Raw genomic sequence first — 19,547 nt, 5'->3', positions numbered from 1 at the left:
GATTCTAGCTCCTCTTCCTCCTCCTCCTCCTCCTCCTCTGCTGCTTCTACAAATTATGCAAATTCCACGTGGGGGGTGGGAGGGACGGGCCTTGCCCCCCCTCAGGGCTGGGACAAGGTGATCGTAGACGGGTCTGACCTGGAGGAGTGGCCGAGCATCGCCGGCAAGGAAGCGGAGGGTGCAGGCGGTGGGGCGGCAGCACCTTCAGAGAGCAGCAGTGCTGTGGACAGCAGCAGCAACCCCAGTGCCTCAAGTGCCCTCCAGCAGCAGCAGCCATCACAATTACAGCCACCGCAAGGGACAGCCAATTCCAGTTCTACGGTGGGGAATAATGAATGTGCACCGGGCAGCGGTAGTGCAGGGGTCTGGACCCTGGCTACCGCTGGAGTTGGGAGTGGTGGTGGCAGTGGTGTCGGCGGGGCAAAGTCCAAACCCACTCAATCTTCCAGTCCTTTGCCAGCAGCTGATGCTGGTGGTAATAGTGGGATTGGCAGTTGGAAAGGCGCAGGTGGTGCCAACTTTAACCCAAATAGCAACCCCTCGGCCTGGCCCGCCCTGGTCCAGGAGGGTCCCGGTGGCGGGGGGCCAGCACAGCTGAGGAAAGGAGAGCCAGAGGAGGCGAGGTTGGCTTCGAGCAACTCCCCTCCGATGACGTCCTCTTACTCTAGTACCCCTTCGTCCTCGTCGTCCTCCTCATCATCCTCTTCTTCATCTTCTAATGCTAATTCTGTGAGCCGCCTCCACCACCATCAGACCTCGACCAGGGACCGACAGAAAATGGAAGAGGCCCTGGGATGGGGTGTGGGCCAGGAGCAGCAGCAGCCTGTCGGACCAAAAATAAACCCAGGCAATGGGGCCAGCCGTGGAGAGGAAGGTAGCAGGGGCCTTGGGGGTGACTCAACGGCAGGTTTGGATGAATCCTCCTGGAGATCTCAGCCAAAAGTGGAGGGTTTAAAGACTGATCCTTGGGACAGCCGAGGTGGAATCGGCACTACTACGACTGCTTCTACTACATCTTGGGGTTACGGGAATCAGGACAGTGGGAAGGGTGGTAAAACATGGGGTAGCAGCACAGGGGAGGGGGGGAACAATACCGGTGGGGTATCTCAGGGAGTGTGGGGCGGAGCCCCTGTGGCGGGAGAGGACCTTCCGGTCGGGGAGTGGGGCACGGGAGGGCCGAACAGCGGCAGCCCATCTGTAGTCACGAACACCACCACCACCACCACCACCAATCCCAGCACTGCTGGAGCGTGGGACAATCAGAAGGGACTACAGGTGGAAGATGGACCGGGAAGTACCCCCTCCTGCTGGGGTAGGGCTTCCAGCTCGGCCGGTAGCGAGGGTGGAGGGCAGGGCAGCACTGGAAGCAACCCTCGGTCTGGAGGAGGCGGTGGCAGTGGGGGTCACCCCTCTTCCTCGAGGGGGGGCGGCGGCAGGGTGCACCACCCAAGGCCTCCGCAATCCGACCCGGAAGTGGCCTTACAGACCATGCTGAGCAGGACTGATTTGGATCCTCGAGTTCTGTCCAACTCTGGTTGGGGCCAAACCCAAATCAGGCAGAATGTGGAGTGGGACTACGAGGAATCCAGAAGTGGCGGCGGGGGGTGTAATGCTGCTAATCTGATTGCCGCCCCATCTGTAGGGGACGGCAGGAAGGGGGGTAATGGCAGCAGCAGAGGGACGGAAGGCTGGGAGAGCGCTCCTGTTGGTTCTTTGACGGGTAACCCTGCCAATCACAGCAGTGCTGCTTCTGTCTCTGCGAACGCTGCTGTCAAAAACAACCACCCCACCATGACTACTACGACTTCTTCATCTGTCGCCAACAACGCAGCCGTCCAGGCCAAGAACTCAGGGGGCAATTGTGGAGGCTGGGGAGGAGAGCCCCTCCCTCCTGGCCAAAGCAGTGATCAAGCCAAGGGCTGGGGAGAGGGAGAGTGGAGGGACAGGAGAGGAGGAGGAGGCAATCAAGGGGGCAATCAAGGGGGCTGGGGTGACTACAGTAAACCTACTCCACAGCAGCCTCCTCCTTTAGCAGCAAGCTGGGGGGTAGGTGGCAACCCCGGGCCAGGCAGAGGAAGCCAGGAGGACAAGAGCGTTCCTGCAGCCCCTTCCCATTCGTCCTGGAAGGACGGGGGCAAGGATGCCGGATGGGGGAGGCAAGCGGGCAGTAGCTCTGGCTGGATTTCTGCTGGTAAAAACAACAACGGTTGGGGAGAACCCGACCCGGCGGCCAATAAAACTGGTTGGGGAGGGGGGCAGGGAAAAATGGGTTTGGGAGGAGTAGGGGAGGCGGAGATGGGGGCTTGGGGTGGGGGGGGTGGTGGCAGCTCAAATTCAGGTTGGGATGACCCTCCAGGAAGAGGATGGGGGGAACCTGGTGCGAAGCAGGGAGGTGGTTGGGGTAAACAGCAGCAGCAGCAGCAGGCACAGCCGCCACAACAAGCTCCCCCACATCAGATTCAGCAACAGCAGCAGGACCCTGCCCTCCAGGGGTCTTGGGGTCAAAGCGGGGGGCGGCCCACCCAGAACTGGACCGCAGGCCCCGCGCACCCCCCCGGCCCTGGGGAGGAGGAGCCAAGCGGCTGGGAGGAACCGTCCCCCCAGACCATCAGCCGGACGATGGACATTGACGATGGTACCTCGGCTTGGGGGGATCCCGGCAGCTACAACTACAAGAGCGTGAACCTCTGGGACAAGAATAGTGCAGCCGCACCGCAGCAGCAGCAGCAGCAAGCACCTCCTCATCAGCAGCAGAAAACTGGAAGTGCTCCGCAGCCTGCCAGGGACTTGAACCTGGGACCTGGAGGCCCCCCAGCCATGGGAAAGACACCCAGCTCAGGTAAGCCCTAAGTGCACCTTGACACTTTATTCCCAAGTTGGACTGTTCCCTCCTCCTCCTCCTCCTCCTCATGTTGCTGTTGTGTAGGAAGAGTACTGAACCAGACGACACTATAGATACAGTGCTGAAGACAGGAGTTTGTCTGCAACATGATTGGTGACTTGTAGGGAAATTATTGATGATAGTGTTATCTGCAAATATTGTGTTTCTCGGTAATCTAAATCCAAAAAGCATTGGTGGTGTTGCTGCCGAGATGTTTGTTCCTGAAACTGGGCATCTGAGCATTTCGATATTCTGCTTTAGTTCAAAAAGCCAACAAGTGGTGCTGCACAAACACATTATTCCAGGGGTGTCCAACCTTTTCTTGGGCATGAGCCACTTTTTTAAATTTCAGACTAAGACATGAGCTACAACAATAGATTTCACCGTTGGGCTTGTACCATACCCATATTGAGTAAAATAATATCATACACACAGCAGGGTAGTGAGGGAAGCAGCTTGACCTGGTGGACACTAAGAACAGTGCGAGTACTCAGCCAGCCCACATTTTCAACTCTCTAAGTTTATGAATGATAGTATTTGATTTTCACTAAGCACCCTGCTAAAACAAATAGCCCCACATCCCTTTTGTATGCTGCCATATATTGTCAATAGTTTTCTCCGCGTATTGTAGCGGTCGGCTGTGTTGTGGTTGGGGGGGGGGGGGTATTGTAGCACTTACAAGTGCTGTTGTCGGGGTCTATCAAGCAAAGGAGTCAGACAGACACCAAATGGCTCTTTTACTGAGTGTGCATTGTGCAGGCAGAACACCAGTCAACAGCAATGCACAACCCACACTCTCTCACGCAACAGGCAAACAGCCAGTCCCCCACCACTTAGCACAGCCAGAAACGTTAGGTACATAAACACTACAACAAGTACATAACAAGTACATAACTGCAGTATAAATACTGTCTCTTGAAAACTAAATGAAGTCTCTTGCAGAAAAAAAATGAATAAAAGTGGGAATGTTACGAATATTTAGTATACATCCATTTGGTCAGTGCCTTCCCATTTGACAGACATACATGCACAGCAATGATGCTAATTAGATGTTGAAATTCTGAACACAGGTCGTATGTAACTGTAAACTCACGGTTGCTATCTTCATATACATACAGTGCTTGCTAATTTAAGCAAAAGTGGGCTTGCGCATTTAAAAAAAGATTAATACTTACATTTTATTTAACTTTTTTTCACACAATGCAGCGTACACAGTCTGAAAACAAATCCCAACTTTCTCAAATGAAACAAACTACTTGACTGTCATTGAACATCTTTTTTTATTTCCTTCAAACTAGATAAACAAATTTGTTTTTTTTCTGATCTTTCTGATCCCTGTTTCTTGGACACTGTAGAGGTGCCTGCCATGTGCTGTGACCTTTCAACTCTGGTTTATTTTACCATTCATGTCTTTTATTATTATTATTTTTTTCTTAGCAGACGCCCTTATCCAGGGCGACTTACAATTGTTAAAAGATATCACATTATTTTTACATACAATTACCCATTTATACAGTTGGATTTTTACTGGAGCAATCTAGGTAAAGTACCTTGCTCAAGGGTACAACAGCAGTGTCCCTCACTGGGGATTGAACCCACGACCCTCCGGTCAAGAGTCCAGAGCCCTAACCACTACTCCACACTGCTGCCCTGTTCTTATAGAAGAAAATATATATACTGTTTAAATTTTTTGTGTGTGTGTGATATTTATATGTATGTGTGTGTGTGTGTGTGTGTGTGTGTGTGTGTGTGTGTGTGTGTGTATAATATATATACACAGTGCTGTGAAAAAGTATTTGCCCCTTGTCTTGATTTTCTGCATTTTTGCATATTTTTGACACAATGTTATTGGATCTTCATCAAAAAGGATATTGCTTCTTCAAAAAGGATATTGCTGCTCTAGAGAGTGCAAAGAAGAGCAACTAGAATTATCCCGGGTTTAAAATGCATGTCGTATGCAGACAGGCTAAAAGAATTGAATCTATTCAGTCTTGAACAAAGAAGACTACGCGGCGATCTGATTCAAACGTTCAAAATCCTAAAAGGTATAGACAATGTCGACCCAGGGGACTTTTTTGACCTGAAAAAAGAAACAAGGACCAAGGGGTCACAAATGGAGATTAGATGAAGCATTCAGAACAGAAAATAGGAGGCACTTTTTTACACAGAGAATTGTGAGGGTCTGGAACCAACTCTCCAGTAATGTTGTTGAAGCTGACACCCCTGGATCCTTCAAGAAGCTGCTTGATGAGATTCTGGGATCAATAAGCTACTAACAACCAAACGAGCAAGATGGGCTGAATGGACTCCTCTCGTTTGTAAACTTTGTTCTTGTGTTCTTTCTTACAAAAAAAATCTGACCCAATACAATGTGAAAAATGTGCAAAAATGCAGAAAATCAAATGGGGCAAATACTTTTTCACGGCACTGTATATGTACCTAGACGTGATTTTAAGGTCAATTAATTCTGGTCTTCTGTCCCTCCCAAAGATTAAGACAAAAAGGAAAGGAGAGAGCTTCCAGTTACAATGCTCCCAGATGATGGAATTAACTACCGTCTGACATTAGAGATGCAGAGTTACTTCATATTTTTAAATCAAGATTAAAAACTCACTTTTTTAGACCAGCATTTCATTCAAAATGTTATTCTTTTCTTTTTTTTATTTCTCTACCAATGTTGTTTTCTATTCATTTTACTAACTTTTTTCATGTTAATTGTAAGTGTATTGTAATTTTTAGTTTGACTTGTAAAGTGCTTTGAGATGCTGTTGTATCAAAGGTGCAAACTAAATAAACAAACTTACTTTTCAACTCTCAAGTATTGAGAGAGAGAAATCTTCTAACTAGGGGGAAAGTCTAGATGAAAAACTATTGTTAAATCATGTTTCAACTCCCATTAATTATTGTGAGCGGATGAGCTCCAGTGAGTGACTGACATTCACCTTATTTTCCCTGGCAGTATGGAACAGCAGTGCCCCCTCTGGTCCGCCGGTGGATAACGGCACAGCTGCCTGGTGCAAGCCCAACGATGGCAGCACAGGCTGGGGAGATCCCGAGGATTCTGGGAAGTCTCCGTCAGGTTGGGGGAACCCCTCTCCCAACCCCATCAAACCTGGTGAGTGGAGCAGTCTGGTCTTACACCAAGGGCCATATTCAAAAGCACTGAACCTGTTTTATATTCAAAAAAATAAACATGTGAGCACACCGGAGCTTGATACCTGTACACTGTGGCTAATCAACCTGAAATGGGTGAAACTGCTACGCAATACGAGTTATTCCCATTCCTGACTGGCTTGTTTGTATGTGATGTTGCAGGTTCGAAATCTATGCAAGAGGGCTGGGGCGAGGCTGAGAGCCAGGTGACGGCAAAGCGGCACTCCAGCTGGGAGGAGGATGAGGAGGGGGGGGTGTGGAACAGCGCTGGGTCCCAGGGCAACAGCTCCGGCTGGGGCCAGGGAGGAGGGGCAGGGGGCAAGAAGATCAACATTAAGGTACCGCTGCAACTGTTGACTTTTCAGTGTGTGTTTTTATTATTGTTGTTATTGTAAGCAGTATCTAACTTTCAATGGGTGTTTATTATTATTATTATTATTATTATTATTATTATTATTATTATTATTATTATTATTATTATTATTATTATTATGTGTTATTTGTTTTCCACACATATATTTATTTAGTCTTTATAAATATTGTATTTGTCTGCTTTAATTGCCCTTAATTACAGAATTGAGTTATTTGCTATTGCAGAGGTGTGAAGTTAACACGTAAATCTTGCTGCGCTGTCAGATTCGGTCCATGTGCTTTTTACTTGCAACCTCCCTGATTTGCAAGGGGAGGGTGTGGCCCAGGGTTGAAGACTTTATATCTGCTTTTTCTTCTTTCACTACAAATTAAGTTGTAATAGCAATGACATCTGCTGCTTTGTGCAGGATTAAAATACAAAGTATCATGTGAGATGTTTATTTTAGATGTTTCACAATGCTTTTTTACGTACATTTTTTAGATAGATGTTAACTACTCTTTACTCCTGCAATACGTATTCTCCTAAACTGAACATTTTATTAGTAAAGTATAATCCCAATGATTCAAATGATTTATGATTGACAGACACTTTATTAAACAGAATATACAACAGGGTTTAGACAGGGTTCATTGGTCCCAAGTAGTACAGATTAACAACACTTTGCAGACTTGAATACTCATTTGAAGTTGTTAACTAGCTTTTAAACAAGGGTTAGATCAGTATATTCAGCTCACCATTGGGAGCCATGTTGACGTGGAGTCCACAGTTTCTGCCCAGCAGCACTGGATGTTAGATGACGAAGTGCTGCTTGCGATGTCCCATATTTCTACAGAAACTCAAGATTTCACCTGCACCCTTCTCACTGCCATCCCCCTGGGGTCATGGTTGCTGCAGGTTATACAATCAATGTTTTACAGCACTTGCCCACTGTGTGTTCTTGGTGTTTTCTGTTCCCGCAATAGTTCAAAGATTTGTATTGGTCTTTACAAGCTGGCTCTTTGAGCTTTATATATTATATATAATTATATATAAATTATATAATTTTTTTTTTTTCTCAAAACCCACCTTTTTAAAGTAACCCCCTAAAGTGTTTTGCAAAGAAATTCCTAGAGACGAGCATGCATCAGTACTAACAGCTAGCTGTCTACATGGGTGACGCTAAAGGTTCCTGACTGTTCTGTGTTTTAATTCAAGGGTCCTTTAAAAGGAGGAAGCGGTGAACCTTGGATGAACCCTCTGTCCAAGCAGTTCGCAAACATGGGACTCCTGGTACGTACAAGACAGAGGTGTTGCCACGTCAGATGGTGTGCTTGTGTAATCCAGTTTGTTGTAATGGTTCTAGGTCATCATATTACCGTAAGAATCGCTCCTCCCCTTTTTCAAACTTCAGTATTAGGAAATATTCTGTTTTAAATGTCTAAATAATTGGTTCAAGTAAATTTAAGTGCAATGTCAAAGTAAACCAAAATATAGATATAATACTGTTACAGTATTGTACATTCTAGTAGTAACAGTGTAAACCACTGTCAAATAGTACTTGAATGGATTTAAAAAGTAACATAATGTAAAACCAAGTTATACATCCTACATCTGTATTCACCTATTTTATTTTAGCTTATCAAGTACCCAAACACTTCAAGAATATATCTTTGCTTTACTGAACATTTTTCCAAAACCATACTTGGGCAATATAGTTCCAGCAGCATTTACTAATTTGATGTATTCAAATTTTAAAGAAGTATTACTTCGGTATATTAGTCGCGCCCCCCTTTTAAGTGCCTAGAAAATATGTATCTGTGAATCGTGATACTTTCTTTACATGATGTAGCATATCATCATAGAGGTCTGTATACTATTGTTTGTTATGGGATGCAAGACCAAAAGCACAAAATACCTCATTGTACTTCACCAAACGGTTCTTGAATTAAGACTGTGTTTTATAGCTGGTATGAATACATACTCTTCCCTAGCCCATTTTGATTTCTGTCTTAACAAAATGTCTCCATCATTAAATGACCATTTGATGTTATTCTGCATCAGTAGCCCAACAGGACCATCGCAAGTATCAAATCGTGATGCGTATCGTGACGTTACTGTATCGTTGCGGCCCTAATTAGCATGAAAACTTGAACGGCCCCCCGACAGAACCTATAATAACCCTGTTGCCTGTCTTTGCGGCAGTGTAGAGTGGTGGTTAGGATTCCGGACTTGCAACCATGTGTTTGAGGTTCGATTCCCGGGTGGCCCGTATGTAAATAGCTTTGGATAAAAGCATCTGCTAAATTAATTTGAGCTGAGATGACCATGGATTCTGAAGGACCAGCTGATGATTGGGGATGGGGGGGATTTTTTGGGGTTATTCGCAACCCACTGCTTCCCTGTGTCCCCAAAGAATGACCTCGGTTGCCTTGTCCAATTTGCCAGGCAACATCCCTTCTTGGCAAATGGGTTTGAGGTCAAATATTCAGGCACAATTGATTCAGAAACGCATGCATTTCTGACTGTTCTCTAGTTGTGGTTATCTTCAACTTTCGAGTCCTACATATAGCCAGAGAACCAAATGAGGAACCTTGGTTAACGAGTTGAACACAACCTTGCAATGTGGGATGCCTGGTCTTCTTTGTCTGTGTGTGTTGCACATTTATACTTGTATCTAGAGATCCAATTGTGATAAAACTTCCTTTAGTTTGGACGCGGATTGCGCAATATACTGTATGGGGGTTCTGAATTGGTTTTAGTATTGTCACAGAGCTGTTGTGCAAAGCATCATTTTCATAGATTATTTTGTATTGCTTCAACAGAGCCAAGCTGATGATCCTGCGGGCAGTAAGATGGATTTGTCAGTTGGTAAGTGGACCGTTTATCTTCAGTCTAACCTTTCAATTATTCCCTGCAGCAGTGAGCCAGTAAAGCTTTTCGCTGTCTAGTTCTCCCATTTTGGGGTTTGTATAAAAGCGAACAATAATGTGTGTTTTTAAGTGTTCAGTGTCTTCCTCTAATCAAGTTGAGTGTAATTCTCATAAAGAGTGCAAGAGAGAGTACACTGAAGTTGATGAGAACCACCGAACACTTAAACATATAAGACAATAAATCTAAATAGACGAAAACCTGATATTAGCACACAGTCTTTTTTTACAGAACCTGTTGTGGTTTAAGTGTTTCAGATACTGTATTCCTTCGAATTTAAGATGCAGTTTTTGAGCCATTTTTTGCTTCTCAAAAATAGCCTGCGTCTTGAATTAGAGTACAGTATAGTGATGCGTGTATTAAAATCGCCAACAAAATACATGACTACCCTAGTACACAAACAGCAACGTGACTGACTGCCGAGAAAAGACGAACCAAAACGTTGCTGCCCGATCTCAAATCATTCATGACACAGGCAGCCATTTTCAAAGAAGCATCATTAGCTCCAGCACCGCAAACCAGCTCCTCACAAACTGGTCCTCATTACAGCACACTGGTTATGAGTTCCATAAACCCTACCGGTTGCACACTTTTATTCGTTATATAGGTCCCAAGAGTGCAATTTTGAAAGAATGTCATTGTACATTGTGTGTTTTTTGTATTTAAAGAGGCTGTGTGGTCCAGTGGTTAAAGAAAAGGGCTTGTAACCAAGAGGTCCCCGGTTCAAATCCCACCTCAGCCACTGACTCAGTGTGACCCTGAGCAAGTCACTTAACCTCCTTGTGCTCCGTCTTTCGGGTGAGACGTTGTTGTAAGTGACTCTGCAGCTGTTGCATAGTTCACACACCCTAGTCTCTGTAAGTCACCTTGGATAAAGGCGTCTGCTAAATAAATAAACAAATAATTTAAAGCTTCCTGAGCAATTCAAAGAGAAGCTTTTACAATTTCAGCATTTCTAACAAACGGTACCAGTTTGAATAGATTGGAAATGCTGACGAGACACCCGTATTTTTCGACATGCCAAGCAATTCCACAGTTCACAAATTGGGAGAAAAGCAGGTGTGAGTATCCACGACTGGAAATGAGAAGCAGCACATAACTGTAATGCTCTGTGATAGCAGACGGCCCAACGAGCCTCCATATGTGTAACTGAGATTGTATGTACAGTACTGTGCAAAAGTTTTAGGCAGGTGTGAAAAAATGCTGTAAAGTAAGAATGCTTTCAAAAATAGACATGTTAATAGATTATATTTATCAATTAACTAAATGCAAAGTGAGTGAACAGAAGAAAAATCTAAATCAAATCCATATTTCGTGTGACCACCCTTTGCCTTCAAAACAGCATCAATTCTTCTAGGTACACTTGCACAAAGTCAGGGATTTTGTAGGCATATAGTCAGGTGTATGATTAAACAATTATACCAAACAGGTGCTAATGATCATCAATTCAATATGTAGGTTGAAACACAATCATTAACTGAAACAGAAACAGCTGTGTAGGAGGAATAAAACTGGGTGAGGAACAGCCAAACTTGGTTGCTGAAGACAGTTTACTGTCAAAAGTCATACACCATGGCAAGACTGAGCACAGCAACAAGACACAAGGTAGTTATACTGCATCAGCAAGGTCTCTCCCAGGCAGAAATTTCAAGGCAGACAGGGGTTTCCAGATGTGCTGTCCAAGCTCTTTTGAAGAAGCACAAAGAAACGGGCAACGTTGAGGACCGTAGACGCAGTGGTCGGCCAAGGAAACTTGCTGCAGCAGATGAAAGACACATCATGCTTAGTTCCCTTCGGAATCAGAAGATGTCCAGCAGTGCCATCAGCTCAGAATTGGCAGAAAACAGTGGGACCCTGGTACACCCATCTACTGTCCGGAGAAGTCTGGTCAGAAGTGGCCTTCATGGAAGAGCCATACCTCCGACGTGGAAACAAGGCCAAGCGACTCAACTATGCACGAAAACACAGGAACTGGGGTGCAGAAAAATGGCAGCAGGTGCTCTGGACTGATGAGTCAAAATTTGAAATATTTGGCTGTAGCAGAAGGCAGTTTGTTCGCCGAAGGGCTGGAGAGCGGTACACGAATGAGTGTCTGCAGGTAACAGTGAAGCATGGTGGAGGTTCCTTTGGGGCTGCATTTCTGCAAATGGAGTTGGGGATTTGGTCAGAATTAATGGTCTCCTCAATGCTGAGAAGTACAGGCAGATACTTATCCATCATGCAGTACCATCAGGGAGGCATCTGATTGGCCCCAAATTTATTCTGCAGCATGACAACAACCCCAAACATACAGCGAAAGTCATTAAGAACTATCTTCAGCGTAAAGAAGAACAAGGAGTCCTGGAAGTGATGGTATGGCCCCCACAGAACCCTGATCTCAACATCATCGAGTCTGTCTGGGATTACATGAAGAGAGAAGAATTGTGGTTAGTTCTCCAAGATGTTTGGGCCAACCTACCTGCCGAGTTCCTTCAAAAACTGTGTGCAAGTGTACCTAGAAGAATTGATGCTGTTTTGAAGGCAAAAAGTGGTCACACCAAATACTGATTTGATGTAGATTTTTCTTCTGTTCACTCACTTTACATTTTGTTAATTGATGAATATAAACTATTAACATGTCTATTTTTGAAAGCATTCTTACTTTACAGTATTTTTTCACACCTGCCTAAAACTTTTGCACAGTACTGTATATTTGTAAATGCATATTTATTTTTTCCTCAAATTTGAGGGTGGGAAATTTGGGCTGCATCTTAAATTCGAAGGAATACGGTATTTTGTCGTTGACATTCTGAGAGAGATCTACACTCTGGGCAACATTGTAAGTGTAGCTGCAGCTAAAGTTCCAGTGGGTGATTGTATGTAACAATCGTTTTTGACATTTTAGTTTTGATTCTGAGTTATAACCCTGTCCTGGGTTTCAGAACAGTTTTAAAAAAAAAAAGTAATAATTTTACAGCATTGACTGATCCCAGTGGAAAACCTACAGCCCTTTTAGTTGAGAGCATAAGAACATAAAGTTTACAAACGAGAGGCGGCCATTCAGCCGACCTTGCTCGTTTTGGTTGTTAGTAGCTTATTGATCCCAGAGTCTCATCAAGCAGCATCTTGAAGGATCCCAGGGTGTCAGCTTCAACAACCAGCAGATTTAAAATGCAAGACTACAGAGTTTGTAACCACCTGCCTGATCTTGAATGCATATATCTCTCTCTCTCTCTCAGGAGGCCCCCTGCAGGATAAGAAGCTGGAGGCTGAGAAGCGAGGGATGAATCTGGGCGACTACAACGGAGAGCTGAGGAAGGGGAGACAGGTCTTCCGCCCGCCCAATTCCAAAGACATGGGACCGGGGGACTCCGGGCCCTACTACGACAAGGTGAGAGTGAGGAAGACATGCCCCGAGACATGACACAGCGGTGCTTCCACAAGCCCCGTGACCCACCACAGCGGTGCTTCCACACACCCCATGACCCGCCACAGCGGTGCTTCCACAAGCCCAGTGACCCGCCACAGCGGTGCTTCCACAAGCCCAGTGACCCGCCACAGCGGTGCTTCCACAAGCCCAGTGACCCGCCACAGTGGTGCCACCACTGCCACAAACCCTGCTCCAGACTAGAGGAGCACTGTTCTAATGAATGGTCTCCCCCTCCCCCCTCTCCCTTGGCACGCAGTGTTCAGGTCTCTGTATCATACAGCATGGAGGAAGCAATGATAAAAGTCCAATACAAGTGCCCCTTTTCATCTGAATCCAAAGATCAGTCTTTCTTAACACTATTGGTGCAAGGTTCAGGAGTTAATAGTCAAAACACAAGATAAAGACCACATTCAGAGTTTTTAGATTTATTTTAATGTTTCGTATTACTTTTTGTTATTGGAGAACTAACAAATCTCTACATTTTTCAGCTGATTCAGCCTGTCATTGTCTGGGCTCGAAGGGAAAGCATTTCACTTTTGATCAGCCTGTAACTTACTACCACTGTTCACAAGAGGCTCACGGGCACCAAGCTCAACATGAACACACATGAGCGCTGTAACGTACTACCACTTCACAAGAGGCTCACGAGCACCAAGCTCAACATGAACACACATGAGCGCTGTAACTATGGCAGCACATGTACATAAATAAACACTGCTGTAAGTTGCAATGTGACAAGCACAGAGGTGAATCAATCATGTGATCACTTATACAGCCCTGTGTTTGAGAGGAATAAAACAATTAACAGTATAAATGGCAAGAATGGACTGGGAACAATAGTTGAACTACTGTTTTTTATATTGTTACAACCACTCTGTCTGTGTGTGAATTGGCCTTATGCACTTCAAAATGTGGCCAATAACATTTTGCAACAGCAGACTGCTAGGATCCTAGGGTCCTGTTGCTTATCATATGGTGCCTCATGTTACTCAGGAATGCTGTGCAATTACAGCTGCCCTGTCGCCCAGCAGATCCTATTGCATCTCCTTGCCGGGGCTTCGCTAGTCTTTAGTAACTGCTTACCTATATCGTGAAGTTGTATTGTGTACATCCTGTTCAAAACTAACTAAAACTAACTCTCTGTTTCTTGTCTTGTCTTTTTCCCCGCCCTCTCCTTTGTTTGCTTGACTAACCTGTCCTGCTGGCTGGCTGTTCCCTGCGCCTACCCTGTTTTCAGCTGACCTTGCCTTTCTCCAATCAGGATGGGTGCCTTGGGGATGACGGCCCCTGCTCCCCCTTCTCCCCTCCCCCCAACTACAAGCACTCCCCATCGGGGGGCTCAGGACTCGGGTTCAACCCCCAGCACTACAGCCCTGCTGCTGCTGCTGCTGCTCGACAAGTAAGAGCCACACTGCGCCCCTCCTCTGCTTTCTCTGTAACATTCTCCCTGATTGCTGTCTCTGCTGCCTCCTGTGTGTAACATGCCAAAGGAAGAGTGTCAGCACCTGCGTTTGGGCCCATGGCCAGTGAAACTATTTTCTGGAGCATTGAATTTGAATCATTTTTTTTTTTTCAAGTCAGTCATGTTTCAAACTGTGAAGCTTTACTTGCTGTTCTCTCCCCCGTTACAGGAATGGAAATAAGACTTCTTTTGCATTGCAGTTTTACCCATTCCAGGTTTTACTATGAGCTTGAATAGCCACAGTCTGTCTCTCTCTTTCTTATTTATTTATTTATTTATTCATTCATTCATTCATTCATTCATTCATTCATTCATTCATTCATTCCTACACCAGTTCTGAAGCCCAGTGCCGAGATCGGGACCAGTGTGAGTTTCCAGCTCCAAGTGTAGCGTCAGATTTTACGATTTGAGGATTTTAAAGATTGGATTGCTTGGCTGAACATATTTTGGTTTGGGTTCTCTCTCGACTCCATATCAGCGAAGTGGAGTAACACCCTGTCCCTGCCTGAAATAACATGCAATCAAACACACTTTAAAACCACCTGATTGCAATTTACTGCATTCAGCGATGATCATGCACTGTATAGGGGTGTGAGTGCAGTGTTAGGCACACCAGGTGCAGCTGAAGGAACCACTGTGAAGGCGTGCCTATTCACTGTAGTGAGTTTGATACGCATGCTTACCTGGTTTGGAACAGTTATAAAGCCACACTCTTCTGTCATGGAGTCGAGGTAATATCCTGTTTTGGGTATTGGTTTAGTTGGGTACACGGTGGCTCTCACGCCCACTATCTCCCCGCAGGCTGGTAATCATGGAGTGTTCGGTGGCGGCAGCGGCATGGCACAGTCGCGTGGTCTGCACCCGGCGTCGGTGCCACCCATTAACCCTTCTGCTGGGCTGCGAGCTCAAGTGCCTCCCCAGTTCCTGTCCCCTCAGGTATGCGGGCTAGCTGGGAAAACAAGGTTTTAAAAACATCGCTATGAAATGAATAGCTTTAACTTGCAGCATATTAAAGAAGAATTAAGTTTGTTTTTATGAATATTATGTGCTGTTCTGTTGATCTTATTTCTCAATCTCGCACAGTATTTATATTAAACATTCTAGATCAACCATCATTTGTGCTTAATTATAATAAACGTATTAACGTAATGTATTAACACTGAAGTGTGCAGATTCTGTTTTGTTTAGGAGTTGTGACTTGTATGTTTATACATGCTGTAGGACAACCTCTTAACGGCTTGGTTGTGTCACAAGCAGAATCTGCAAAACGACACTTACAAATATAAGAGGTAGTCCTACTGCGTCTATAAACATACAAAGGAAAGTTTGATGTTCATAAAACTATTCTTGGTCATTTAAGAAGCCAACAACAGTCCTATTTCCTTGAATTTCAAAGCTTGTTAAGTCAAATTCCCCCAAAAATAAATTTATATAGCATAAACGTTGGTGAAAACAAATTTTCGTACCAAAAATAACAATTTTGAAATCATCTTATAGTTTTGTTTAGTTTTTGTACTTACTGTCTGTCCTGTCTCCGTTCTACTCTGAATGGCTAGGGATCGCTGTTAATCATCTCAGTGGTCTGTTAATATACTAGTTTCACAGTCACTGTCATCTTAACCATTCACAAATCAAACAAAGTGTCACTCTGCTCCGTCTAAAAGATTGAGGATGGCTTGTCAAATATCGAATGGAATTTACCACAGAATGGTCATGCATTAAAAGAAGTGGAGTGTCTCTCTGACGTCTGCTGTGAATACTGCAGGACAGACTTCTCTGTGAAACATGGTGGGCGTCATGACTATCGCTCACATACGTACGAAAAAACACCAGCAATACGCACAATCTGACACTCCCCATTTATGCATGTGCAAATGGGTTTTGAGGTTTAAGTAATTATTATTATTATTATTATTTATTTCTTAGCAGACGCCCTTACCCAGGGATACTACACAGCATTTTGTGTTTTGATAGTTGCAGAGTAGTAAAAATTTAAATAAACATTGTTAAATCTTTCTTGGTGTTATTTTGATTGTTATTTTTATAAAGTTGAGTTTGAATATTTTAGTCCAGGTTTGATAGCGCTTACGAGATCCTAAAACACTCTTCATTACTGCTATTAAGTCCAGAATAAATAGAATTTTCAATTTTTTTTTAAATAAAAAAAAATAAATCAGTGAAGGTTTTTTTTGTTCTAAATGCGGTGTGTTTACATTTACCAAAATTCTAGATTGAACAGTAAAAATTAGCTCATTGGCTTGCCAGAGCCTGAAATATATTTTAATTTGTAGGGGCTAGCAGCCTTGAAATAAAAAATAAATAAAGGAACAGGCAGCTCTGACTAGGTTGTGTGGTAGGTCTCTAGACCTTGCTTTAACAAGTTTCTATGCTAAACACTACTTATGTTTGATTTAGAGCCTTTTGAATAACTGTAAATGGGGGTGTTTTTCATTAATACTTGCGTAGATGGTGCTTAACATAAATCTAGAGAAGCACTGTGCCATTTGCTAGATGATGGAATGCTTCCATCCATAATTGTGCCATTTTGAATGTACACACAGTAGATGTAGGTCCAATGTGTTGGTTTTTACAGCTGTGTTGGGAGTTGTTTGTTGCTAAGCATATGCCACTGTTTTTTTCCTGACCCCCTCTTTGCCTCATGTTCCAGGTGTCCGCGTCCATGCTGAAGCAGCTTCCCCAGAACAGCGGCCTGAACACGGGGCTGTTCAACATGGCCCCCCAGCTCTCCCCGCAGCAAATCGCAATGCTGAGCCAGCTGCCACAGATACCACAGTTCCAGCTGGTGAGGGACCGCGCACACGACCTGCGCTGGGGGTGGCACTAGAGAAATGACAGTTGACTAATCGCATGCTTCGGCAGCAATGCAGTCATGCTTTATGTGTTTTAAAGTGTAAACTAGTAGCGAACTGGCAAGGTCTATATTGAAATTTGTTTGAATTTAAACGGAAATTATGAAGCGTGCTGTATCACAAAACTATGTACAAAAATAGAGCACCAGAGATTATCAAATGCATGATTTTAATTTTTTTTCCTTCATATTTTTACCTTGACTATTCAACTGGCAAATAACTAGTCGTTCTACCACTATTATTCTGTAAATTGAGTGGATGCTGATGCTTAAATAACTAGACTAAAGGAAAGCAAAAAGTTAAATCCCAGCTCTGATTGAAGCTCCTGTTTTATTTCCCTTGTCAGACTGCATGTTCCCCCTTTTTTTTTTTTTAAAGAGAATGTGGTGGTTTTACAGGAGCAGTGTGCTCTACAGGGCTGGAATTCCAAAAGCGGTAGCTTCTTGCATATATTTTCTAAACCTAAATTGTGCCTTGGAGCATGAGGAGGACGATGTTTATGTATAAAGTAAGTTTACAGGAAGCCTACCGAAGGCAATTAATACAAATGGCTATATATTTATAATGCATAGTAGACCCTAATGTGATACAGCCGCTGGAAATTTCTTTATGTAACAATTTCTATTGGATGAAAACAATGCTGCATCAAGAAAAGTTGTGTATATATGTGTGTGTGTGTGTGTATATATATATATATATATATATATATATATATATATATATATATATATATATATATATATATATATATATATATATATATACATATATACAGTACTGTGCAAAAGTTTTAGGCAGGTGTGAAAAAATGCTGTAAAGTAAGAATGCTTTCAAAAATAGACATGTTAATAGTTTATATTTATCAATTAACAAAATGCAAAGTGAGTGAACAGAAGAAAAATCTACATCAAATCAATATTTGGTGTGACCACCCTTTGCCTTCAAAACAGCATCAATTCTTCTAGGTACACTTGCACACAGTTTTTGAAGGAACTCGGCAGGTAGGTTGGCCCAAACATCTTGGAGAACTAACCACAGTTCTTCTGTGGATTTAGGCAGCCTCAGTTGCTTCTCTCTCTTCATGTAATCCCAGACAGACTCGATGATGTTGAGATCAGGGCTCTGTGGGGGCCATACCATCACTTCCAGGACTCCTTGTTCTTCTTTACGCTGAAGATAGTTCTTAATGACTTTCGCTGTATGTTTGGGGTCGTTGTCATGCTGCAGAATAAATTTGGGGCCAATCAGATGCCTCCCTGATGGTATTGCATGATGGATAAGTATCTGCCTGTACTTCTCAGCATTGAGGAGACCATTAATTCTGACCAAATCCCCAACTCCATTTGCAGAAATGCAGCCCCAAATTTGCAAGGAACCTCCACCATGCTTCACTGTTGCCTGCAGACACTCATTCGTGTACCGCTCTCCAGCCCTTCGGCGAACAAACTGCCTTCTGCTACAGCCAAATATTTGAAATTTTGACTCATCAGTCCAGAGCACCTGCTGCCATTTTTCTGCACCCCAGTTCTGTGTTTTTGTGCATAGTTGAGTCGCTTGGCCTTGTTTCCACGTCGGAGGTATGGCTTTTTGGCCGCAAGTCTTCCATAAAGGCCACTTCTGACCAGACTTCTCCGGACAGTAGATGGGTGTACCAGGGTCCCACTGTTTTCTGTCAGTTCTGAGCTGATGGCACTGCTGGACATCTTCTGATTGCGAAGGGAACTAAGCATGATGTGTCTTTCATCTGCTGCAGTAAGTTTCCTTGGCCGACCACTGCGTCTACGGTCCTCAACGTTGCCCGTTTCTTTGTGCTTCTTCAAAAGAGCTTGGACAGCACATCTGGAAACCCCTGTCTGCCTTGAAATTTCTGCTTGGGAGAGACCTTGCTGATGCAGTATAACTACCTTGTGTCTTGTTGCTGTGCTCAGTCTTGCCATGGTGTATGACTTTTGACAGTAAACTGTCTTCAGCAACCTCACCTTGTTAGCTGAGTTTGGCTGTTCCTCACCCAGTTTTATTCCTCCTACACAGCTGTTTCTGTTTCAGTTAATGATTGTGTTTCAACCTACATATTGGATTGATGATCATTAGCACCTGTTTGGTATAATTGTTTAATCATACACCTGACTATATGCCTACAAAATCCCTGACTTTGTGCAAGTGTACCTAGAAGAATTGATGCTGTTTTGAAGGCAAAGGGTGGTCACAACAAATATGGATTTGATTTAGATTTTTCTTCTGCTCACTCACTTTGTATTTAGTTAATTGATAAATATAATCTATTAACATGTCTATTTTTGAAAGCATTCTTACGTTACAGCATTTTTTCACACCTGCCTAAAACTTTTGCACAGTACTGTGTATATATACATATATGTGTGTGTGTATATATATATATATATATATATATAAATATAAATAATCACTCTATATATCTATCTCTGTCTTCTTTCTTTCTTTCTTTCTTTCTTTCTTTCTTTCTTGCTTTCTTT

The 19,547-nt window shown here is 43.7% G+C and overlaps 1 protein-coding gene across 1 annotated transcript in view; it reads left to right on the top strand.

Annotated features, from left to right (window-relative positions):
• The window catches only part of LOC117433086 (trinucleotide repeat-containing gene 6B protein-like), an 80,213-nt gene that overhangs the window by 41,296 nt on the left and 19,370 nt on the right, over positions 1-19,547 (top strand). Inside the window, exons 8-14 of the mRNA XM_059016465.1 lie at positions 5,841-5,996; positions 6,197-6,372; positions 7,602-7,676; positions 9,209-9,254; positions 12,533-12,684; positions 14,987-15,121; positions 16,854-16,988. Coding sequence (XP_058872448.1) covers positions 5,841-5,996; positions 6,197-6,372; positions 7,602-7,676; positions 9,209-9,254; positions 12,533-12,684; positions 14,987-15,121; positions 16,854-16,988 — 875 coding nt within the window. The remainder of the gene's footprint in view (positions 1-5,840; positions 5,997-6,196; positions 6,373-7,601; positions 7,677-9,208; positions 9,255-12,532; positions 12,685-14,986; positions 15,122-16,853; positions 16,989-19,547) is intronic.

The sequence above is a fragment of the Acipenser ruthenus genome, chromosome 53 (genome assembly GCF_902713425.1).
Source record: "Acipenser ruthenus chromosome 53, fAciRut3.2 maternal haplotype, whole genome shotgun sequence".
In the NCBI taxonomy this organism is placed as follows: Eukaryota; Metazoa; Chordata; class Actinopteri; order Acipenseriformes; family Acipenseridae; genus Acipenser; species Acipenser ruthenus.
The sequence above is the reverse complement of the archived record's forward strand: the minus strand, read 5'-3'. Positions and strand labels throughout refer to the sequence as shown.